The sequence below is a fragment of the Medicago truncatula genome, chromosome 7 (genome assembly GCF_003473485.1).
Source record: "Medicago truncatula cultivar Jemalong A17 chromosome 7, MtrunA17r5.0-ANR, whole genome shotgun sequence".
Classification (NCBI taxonomy): domain Eukaryota; kingdom Viridiplantae; phylum Streptophyta; class Magnoliopsida; order Fabales; family Fabaceae; genus Medicago; species Medicago truncatula.
Genome location: NC_053048.1, coordinates 42,449,937 through 42,459,835, shown reverse-complemented (window position 1 = coordinate 42,459,835; position 9,899 = coordinate 42,449,937). Strand labels below are relative to the sequence as shown.

The 9,899-nt window shown below is 28.6% G+C and overlaps 1 protein-coding gene across 1 annotated transcript; it reads right to left on the bottom strand.

The window, feature by feature from the left end:
• Positions 1-7,641: 7,641 nt before the first annotated feature.
• On the bottom strand, positions 7,642-9,899 carry LOC11433801 (transcription factor ORG2). Its single transcript, XM_003625003.4, has 3 exons — positions 9,550-9,899; positions 8,412-8,774; positions 7,642-8,243 (listed from the first exon to the last, which is right to left on the bottom strand). The coding sequence occupies exons 1-3, from the start codon at positions 9,841-9,843 to the stop codon at positions 8,118-8,120; spliced, it is 783 nt and encodes a 260-aa protein (XP_003625051.2). The 5' UTR covers positions 9,844-9,899; the 3' UTR covers positions 7,642-8,117.

Genomic DNA, 9,899 nt, shown 5'->3' with positions numbered 1-9,899 from the left:
GTATAATATTAATTAAGCCACGTGGATATATCTTGATAATTTTGGGCATAATAATAAGCTACTACTATAAGCTTGTATAAACGAGTATTTTATGGTCCTCGTGAACTTAACTCAGTTGGTAAGGAAGTATGTAAGGTCTGGAGTTCGAACTCCAGAACTCCAGACACCATAGAAAGTATACGAGTATTTTATGGACTCGTTCATTTTCCATGGTGCAACGATGACTAAAACCTGATATAATTAAGCTCCTTTTACCTTTTTCTGGTTTTGTCCTCGTATGAAAAAAAATCAAATAATTTAAGGATAGAGTCATGTTTTCTTTCTTGAATCAAAATTTCGTACAAGATTACATTATTTATTTAATTAGGTAAAGCTGAATAATCTCCGCAGAGAAGAAAATTCAATAGTTTCTAGAGGTTTCAACTTTCTAATGATGCTAAGTATTTGTAAAAGAAAAAATAAACATATAATGAGATATACTCTAACTTCATCATATAGGTGTGATGTATACATGCATGTTTCGCATGTTCTTATGTTTACAAAAAAGAGAATGTATGTCATGCTTCATTCTATCTTGCAGCAATTATCATTCAAAGTCAACTTTGGTACTTAAAATGCATTCCTTCAACGACGAGAGATTTACATGTACGTCTTTTGTTCTCAAGATTTATAAGATGTTGATTTTCAAATGCTATATAATGTACGTGCAGGTAACTTGTGCGTTTTGTGTGGACTAAAATACTTGACTAGGATCATTTGTGAAAAATGTGGGATAGAAAGAAATGTTACATACAAAGGAGAGCACTAAACTTTGCTAAAAATCACTATCGATTGTGTCTGATCCTCCGACTGAACTTCGTTTGTTGTTGACAGCAACGGACTGTATGGATGTTGCTTATTAGCGCAGTCAATAGTCTCTTTTGTTGTTTTTGTTTTTGCCTTTTTCTCATATAAAAAAAAAAAAAAAGGAGAGCACTCAAGTACTATTTATAAGCAAGTGATTTTAGAATGAATAATGATATGAGAGAGTAAAAACAGTTTTATGACAATTTTTTAAACAACTTTTTTTTTTCCTTTCTTTTTTGAAACAAAAACAATAAAGAAAGAGGAAGTGAAAGAAAATAAAAACACAATTAAAATATGAGATAAAGTTATCCTAAAAATTGTTAAAATGATTGTAGAAATATATTTTTCTTCTAGAATTTAGATATAAAAAACTCCCAAGTTAGTCTCGTTAATGGTTCAAGGTTAATGGTGTCCCCTAATGGTTCAAGCTTTTGCATCATAGATCTCCAATACTTGACCACAAAATATCGTGGGAACTATAATTTTGGACCTAAGAGTAAGGCCACTCAAACAATCACTTTAATTTGTCTTCAAAAATACACATAAATTACTTAATTCAAAAGATCTTATAGTGTTACTTTCAAAACTATAATTAATAATTTTTTTTATAAAATTAATATAATTTCAATAAAGATTAAATAAGATGACAATGGATATAAAGTTAACTTGATAACTAGAGTGGAAGTTAATAAATGGAGAGAGATAGGTGGTCTCACATTCGAATTCCACCTTCAACTAGTAGAAATTATGGATTAAAAATTATGCTAATTGATTTTTCGAAAAGTTGAACATTAATTTTTTTTAATAAATTTTTGTTATTAATAGAATCCTTAACATGTGTCTATATATTAGCATTAACGATCCTTCAAAAAAAAATGTTATAGAATTAACGATAAATTTTCCAACCATTAAAGCTAGAGCAACATATATATTACTCACTCCGTTTCAAAATACATGTCGCAATTTTACAATGTGCACTATTCACAAAACTTACTTTGACCATATTTTTTTTTTTAACTAATATACAAATACAAATTTTAGCATGTAAGATGTTGTACGATTTGTCTCGATAAATATTTTCAAAATATCAAATTTTTATAATTTTTTATTATATATAATTAAAGATAGGCTTAATACATGCTTTGGTCCCTTAACTTATTTTTGAATTTCATTTTGGTCTCTTTACTTTAAACTGTCTTAATTTGGTCCCATAACTTTACCTCCGTTTACCTAAGTGGTCCCTTCTGTTAAAAAAACTAACTGAAGGGACCACTTAGGTAAACGAAGGTAAAGTTATGGGACCAAATTGAGACGGTTTAAAGTTAAGGGATCAAAATGAAATTCAAAAATAAGTTGAGGGACCAAAGCATGTATTAAGCCTAATAAAATAATTTTAATATCTATACCTATAATTTTAATCTAAATCAAAATAATTTCAATTCAAAACAAAATTTAACATTAATAATAATAATGAAATTAACATATACAAAAGAAATATATTCCAAAATCTATATAACAAGAATCTAAATTTAATTATTGAGTAGAATAATTATTGATCAGACTTTTCTACCTATTAATCGAACTTCAAATTACCACTACTTCTTTCTCCCAAAATCGGATGGTATATTATACTATAACACTTTTTTTTCTAATGAGTCAAATGTAAAAAAAAAATTATTGGAAGGTATATTAACTTATTTTTGAATTTCATTTTGATCCCTTAACTTTAAACCGTCTCAATTTGTTCCCATAACTTTACCTCCGTTTACCTAAGTGGTCCCTTCTGTTAAAAAAAACTAACCGAAGGGACCACTTAGGTAAACGGCGGTAAAGTTATGGGACCAAATTGAGACAGTTTAAAGTTAAGGGACCAAAATGAAATTCAAAAATAAGTTAAGGGACCAAAGCATGTATTAAGCTTTAAAGATATTAATAGTAAAAAATGTATATTAACATGTGTGCAGTGATTAACTGTGATATATATTTTAAAACGAAGGGAGTATGTGTGTCTTTACTTGTTCATTGAATTCTATTAATTGAAGGTCAAATGGGTTACTATTTGGAAAATTTTGTTTCTTTATGAAATATAGGATGTATTCATTGAACTATTTTTGTTTGCAGAAAGATATACATATAGAGTAAAGTTAAATTGCACTATTTTTGTGCATTCAACGTTTCTAAAAGAATCAATGAATGCATGTAATCAAAGCGGTCGAAGGTCCAATGAACAATTCTCGCACAAGAGACACTACAACCGGAGATGGAAGCATTTTAGTTTAAACTAAAAGGAAATGTTAACCATTTGTCCTTGGGGTACGGGTTAAGGAAGCAAATATAGTACTACCTCCGTCCTTAATTATAAGACCCTTTTGAAAAAAAAATTGTCCTTTTTTATAAGACCCCTTTGCTATTTCCAACTACATTAATTATTTCTTTACATACATGCCCCTATTTATTATACATCTTTTTCTTCAATCAACAATAAATAACATGTTGAAAACATAAACCAACTCTCTCTTAAAGGATAAAATTGTAAAAACAATAGTAATTACAAACATATTTAATACAAATATCCACTATCTTAATTCCCGTTATTTTTTCAAAAGGGTCCTATAATTAGGGACGGATGTAGTAATATTTATATTGAAAATTGTATAATCAATGTATTAAAAGTTTAAAAAATGCTTTCTTTAGTTTATAATTTCTTCTTTTGACTTCCTTAACCAGTGCCCCATGACTCTAAAATAAATTACATGTTTTAAGTTATTTTATTGTAGTAAATTGGTCCTCTAAATTTTTTGTAGGACTTTAATCCTTTAATTGTATTAATTGTAACAATTTGATCTTTTAAGTTTTTTCCGTACAAATTAAATCTTTTAAGTTATTTACTATAACAATTGAGAGATTTCAAATCTTAATAATATAAATTATTTGGGGCATAAAAATTATAATTAAATAACATAAATGTTACAAAAACTACTTAAAGATTAATTTATTATAATTAAATAACTTAAAAATGTAAGTAATACGGAAAAAACTCACATGATCAAGTTATTATAATTAAATACCTTAAACGACATCCAAGGTAATTTAACCTTTAATTTAAAATCAAAGTCTTTTATGAGGAATGATTGATAAACAAGTTTATTGATGGTAGGATTTGTAATTTGAAGTACATATGTACATTAAAATATACAGCCAAAACAAAATGATAACTTATACCATCAATATACGGAGATCCTAAACTTCTACTTAAATTTCCTGACATAGGAAGTCATCAAAGTTTTGAACAATTTTAAATTCAACACCTAAGTTTACAAAAAAAAAAAAAAAAAAAGACAGTTTTACAAGTGTAAATGTAATCCCCAAATTATGTTACAACTTACATCCCTCCTATTGGATGGATAAGAAACTATCAATTTACCAACTTAGATATCACTTCAAAGTCTACATGACCCAAATTAAGCTCATGAACCCAATTGTGCATGGAAAGATGCATTTAGTAACAAAGATGCATTTAGACGTTAAAAAGATATAAACTATCTCATTTATACACAACCTACATGCAATTTTGACAGAGTAATCAATCACCATGCTTTTTCAGTCTCCAAATCTTTTTATCTTCTATCACGATAGGAAACAATGGTGTGTTAATAATTTTGGACACACTATGCTTGCTCATCATGCAAGAGAAAATAAGTTGGATGTTCCAAATTTTGTCATAGATGGCAAAATAAAGAAGTATTCGTAGGAGCATCCAACATTACATGGAGCCATCACCTAACCTCCGGCTGTCATTTCACATAGATATGCTAGCATCCAAAAGTTTATTTTTGGGATTTTTTTTTTTTTTTGCGTGACCTACTTTTGAAAAAAAATAATAACCAATCTACCCTACATTGAAAATAAATACCTGACATGTCCTACTTTTTGTTTCTCTTTATATAGCGCCATATGAGATGACACAATCATCTTTCAGGATGTATCATTCTCAATTTATGTTATGTAAAGGAAAACAAAAAGTAGAACATGTTGGATATTTATTTTCAATGTATGGTGGATTGAATATTTTTTTTTTAAAGTAGATCATGCAAAAAAAAATTCTATTTTTGGACGGTATACTTTGTTCAAGAATATATTTCTATACAGAAAAAAAAAATGCATTTGTTAGAAGCACACATCCGAATAATGTTGAAGGGTGTAGAAAGTACCTACCATATTTTGTGTTATCAACTTATGAATCTGATTTAGGCCTTTAATTAATTGGGCTTGCTATTACTTACCACATTTCTTTTGTACACTTCCGTTTTCACTTATTTTGTTCTTATCGATATATCTTTCATAAATTTATTCTCCAAAAAAAATAAAAAAATCCTCTGATAGTATAAAATTTTCGTTTAACCTTTAGTGTGATTTCTTGAATGGTAATAACAAAAAATTATTTGAAAAACTATTCTAATTTTTGCTCTTTAAGCTTCACAGCTAACAAAATTGATAGAGGGTCTGTGAATGATCTTCTAAGTAGACTCAAGCGCTGATGTTCATAAGATTTTTGAAATTAAACACACAATTTTAAAATGTCTTCAATTTCTACATGAAATTCTCAAAAACTGGCTCATTATTTTCCCTTTGACACTCGTTTGAGAAACTATTATTTTCTCTCAACGATATGAGTATTTTCACTTGTACCATTTGCTGTTATGATATTACACTCTTTTTTTTAGTAAAAAAAGAAAAACACTTTTATGTTGGATGGTTTTTATATTAAGGGAAATGTTAACGAGTACCTTCAATACACTCTTTAAAAGGTTTTAAATGATAACTTTTTTATAAAAATATGTGTATTTAATGTATTGGAAATTAAAATATTTGACTTTTTTAAAAAATAATTTTCTAATTTGAAATGCTAAAAGAGTGCCCGGAGCATTCGTTAACAAGGGGAGTTTCTACGGTACATCTGTTTCATAAATGAATAAGTAAACGATCATTTTTATGTAATAAAGAGTTATTTGCCGACTTTTATATTTTACAAAATATCATTTCATATGAAAAGAAAATATTTCATTGTTTATAGAAATCATACTAAATTTTTACATTTTATCAAGAAAATAATCAATATTCACAATTATGAGTAGTAAAATTTTAAAAAAAGTTGAATTTTGCTTTAACAATGCTTTTGAGAAATAAAATTTAGTTATTATAATTGTAAATGATAGAAAAAAAATTCTAAAAAATATAAACTTATTAAACTATTAATTTAAATATGGATGTATGGTACACTCGAATTTTTCAAGGGTACCATTGAAATTGCCTAGCTTAATTATTAAAATCCATTAAATAAAACGAGTCTTACTAAATTCAAGAACAATTGGATGAAATAGAAAGAGATATTTTTCATCAACAAGATCTCATAAGTTTAAATTTAGCTTTGAACATGCAACACGCATAAATTAACTTTATCATCTATTATTACTGTCCTATGCAACCAGAAAGATTTGTCTACTATATTGCCTGCAGATGATACCTCGAGTTACAAAACAAAAAAAGAGTCCTAATAAGCCATCACTTGTATTGTATCTATTTTTGTAAATGGATAATAAATTGAGCAAAGTCAAATAGAGAAATTTCATATTCCTACACAACATGGGTCTTATTTCATGGTACTCTTTTTCCTTCGGTTTCTTTTAAAACCCTTCATGGAATTTTCTTCCCAAATTAAATTTGTCCGTATATTTTATATATTCGAACGATATGCATACTTCAAACTAATTCCAAACTAAGTTTTTAAAAACATTTTTCGTATTCCATGCTCTCTTACTTTGTGACACTGAATCTCTCTCACTCTAAAAGAAATTCACGTAGGTTCACTGTGTTGAAAATGAGACTCACATAAGGTGTTAGAGTTTACGTGATTTACACAATAAAAAAAATAAAAATAAATTAATGTTAAAATAAAGTGTTAGAGAAAGTGTTACGGCCTTACGGGTTTAATAATACTTAAGGAGGATGCATGTAGAAGTAGAATGGCGTGTTGGAAATAGTAATTTGAATCATGTTAAATACCAGAGTTGGTAATTTGAATTACACGTTTTGCCTATAAATTAGATGTTTATCTCATTATTTAGGGTACTAATAAAAGAGGGATCCTTAAGAAACTTTTTTTTTTTTGTTTTTGAAAGAGGATCCTTAAGAAACTTAAAAGCTAATGGTTGGTGTCTTTTGGGAGAGTGACTAGGGTTCAAGAGCAAGAGACTAGGAAGAGGGAACAAAAAGAGAAGATTATGGCTCTTGTGTTGAATACTTGCTTTTATGTTGATGGCTTTTGGTTGAGGATCTAGGGTTAAGAAACATATTGTAAACACCTTGAAAGAATAAACAATTTTGGTACGTTTCTTCCTCTTCTCTCTTTATCTTCTTGCTCTATACACGTAAGTTTTAGATTTGTTCTATGTTGAATATGTTGTTGCTTAGACTATTTAGTTTGGTTGTCATTATTTTGTTTGTCCCACACATGTATTGTCTTGGTGTGTTTGATCGATCTCACAACACCACAAGACAATCATATATTTTATATGCGACATTTAATATGAGACGGAGAAGGATATTTTTGAAACAAAATTATATAGGAGCTTTTAAGAAACAAGTTAAAAACATCGACTGTTTTATCATTTGTATTTGACTCTTCCTTGATTAGGCTTGATACATCTTATGCTCCATCGTTTCTTATCAATGAAATCGTTTGACTAATTGATAGATATAAATAATGTATTAATCAATGTTGTGACTAGTCCTTGATTTAGTTTAGCCTTTATCTAATTTGTATTTTGATCTAGTTGAATTAAGGTAACCTTAAGAACATGGATTAGAAGTCCCACTATTTTGTGTGGCCAAATGTCAGATGATTTGAGAATATTACAACAACTTTTTTTTAATTCATATATATTTTAAATGAAATGTACAACAAAAAAAAACTCAACCATGCATATATCATTTAATTTGCTAGGTTAGGTCGTGTAACAATTACACCATGCACTCTTAAAAAAGCTCTTGAAATCCAGTAAAAAAAACTCCTACAATCCATGCACCTTCTTCCTACTAGATCTATTAACTAATTTTACCATAATAATATAGTGGGGGTCATGTTGTTGCTCCTTTCCAAGCTTTTAATTAACCCGTGCTATTAAAATACTATGTACTACAAACTACTACCAAGAGCCAAATCCTCTACAGTCAAAAAATCAAAAATTAAAGAGCCAAATCCTAAACTTTAATTAATATATCAGAACACTATTGATCGTTTGATCCATAGTGCCCAAATGATTATTTTGCTGCTTCTCATATATTGAAGAAAGCTTTTGAATCAGATCATCACACTCATATCTTTGAGTTTTATCCACCTGCAAACATTGCAAAATAAATAAATATATCAAACCAAAATTTTTAACAACAACAATAACAAACAAATACTACATATGTTCCTTAATAGTAAACAATTAGGGTTAATTTCTATTTTATTTTTTTTACAAATATAGACTTATATTTAGAGATAAAGATAATAATATTACCTGAAAATGCAAGTTATAGAAGAGCCTCCCTCCAAAGGTTTTAGAAGAAGAAGAGTTAAGTAGAAGAAGACCATTATTTTCTAAACACATCAAGATCTCAGATAGAGGAATCTTGTTGGCCTCATAAGACGAAATATGAATAACAAGCTCAGTATCATTAAGCCTACTTGTTGAAACTACAAAAGCAGAATTGTAATTTGGAATTTTCTTCCTTTGTGATTCTTTGTTAACTGCATATTCTTGTCGATGAGAAATTCTTGATAGAAGCTCTTCTTTTTTCTTGGTAAGTCCTTGCACCTGCTTTTGTAAATCAGGGATGTATTTTAAGACACGTGAAATTGTTACCGGAATGCTCATTTTTTTCTGCAACATCAACATGGAATAAAATATATATTAATGACAATATTTTATGTGCAAAGTTTAATTTCAATTTTATATTGATATGATTCCATTCATATTATGAATACGTCACTTTCATTTCTATAAAAGAAAATGTCATTTTCAATTTATACTGTGACATAGTTCCAAAACATTACGAAACAAATAGTAAAAACAATAGTTATAGAAGAACTAACACACCCTTTTTTCTTAAAGTAGGTTACACCTAAAATAATAGAATAATTCCTTTAAAAGAATAATTAGCTATCAAAATGAGAATTTGAAAAATAAATCCGTCTCTAATTTTTAGACAAATTTCATAATTTCTTTGCAAACAATACTAACATTTGTTGTTTAAATTTATTTTGCAAACATATTGGTTAGATTTTTATTTTGGACAAAATTAGTTAGAATGTTGATCAAAGAATAGTCTCTGATCCATCGATCGATTAATCCAGAGGACCAACCATACCATCCACTCGAGTGGGGGTCCAATAAAAGTCAGATCAAAACTCTTATAGAGTAACCAAACACAAAAATTGTGATCACCTGGGAGAATCGAAAATGAGACCTAGAGATAAGCATACTCATAGGTCTCAAACTTTCATCATCAGACCAACCATGGAGTTGTATAAAGCTAAATATAAACCTGTGATTTTAGCTTATCTTCTGTCACTAGTGTTAAGTTGTTAATTCATACCAAATTATAGAAAATAGGAAGGATATATATATATATATATATATATATATGAATTATTACCGTTTGATCTTCACCGGGAAGAAGTGAACGAAGTGAAGAAATCAAGCTATTAATCTTCTTGCGGCGATCACGTTCACTAGCATTGTGGTTAAGTTTCTTGGCCATAAGTTTAGGGGATGGTGGCCTTTCAATTTCAACATGTTCCTTTGGTGAAGAGAATTGATGATACGGTAACGAGTACTCTAAAGATGCATAGTTCTTCTCTTTATGACTAATTAAGGACTCTGGCTCTAACTCCTCTAAGAGCCATCCCATGTTTGAGTATGAGAACTGAGGTGGGCAGAATGCAACCATGATGTGGATTTCTTACAATTAACTGTTAACTTAATTATTGGCTTAGAGATCATTAA

Excerpts from the sequence above, each read along its gene's own strand:
- LOC11433801 (XM_003625003.4), bottom strand. The coding sequence starts at position 9,843 with ATGGTTGCATTCTGCCCACCTCAGTTCTCATACTCAAACATGGGATGG. Across the intron at positions 8,775-9,549 it reads TTCCCGGTGAAGATCAAACG|AAAAAAATGAGCATTCCGGT; the intron begins GTAATAATTCAT and ends TTGATGTTGCAG. Across the intron at positions 8,244-8,411 it reads TCTATAACTTGCATTTTCAG|GTGGATAAAACTCAAAGATA; the intron begins GTAATATTATTA and ends CAATGTTTGCAG.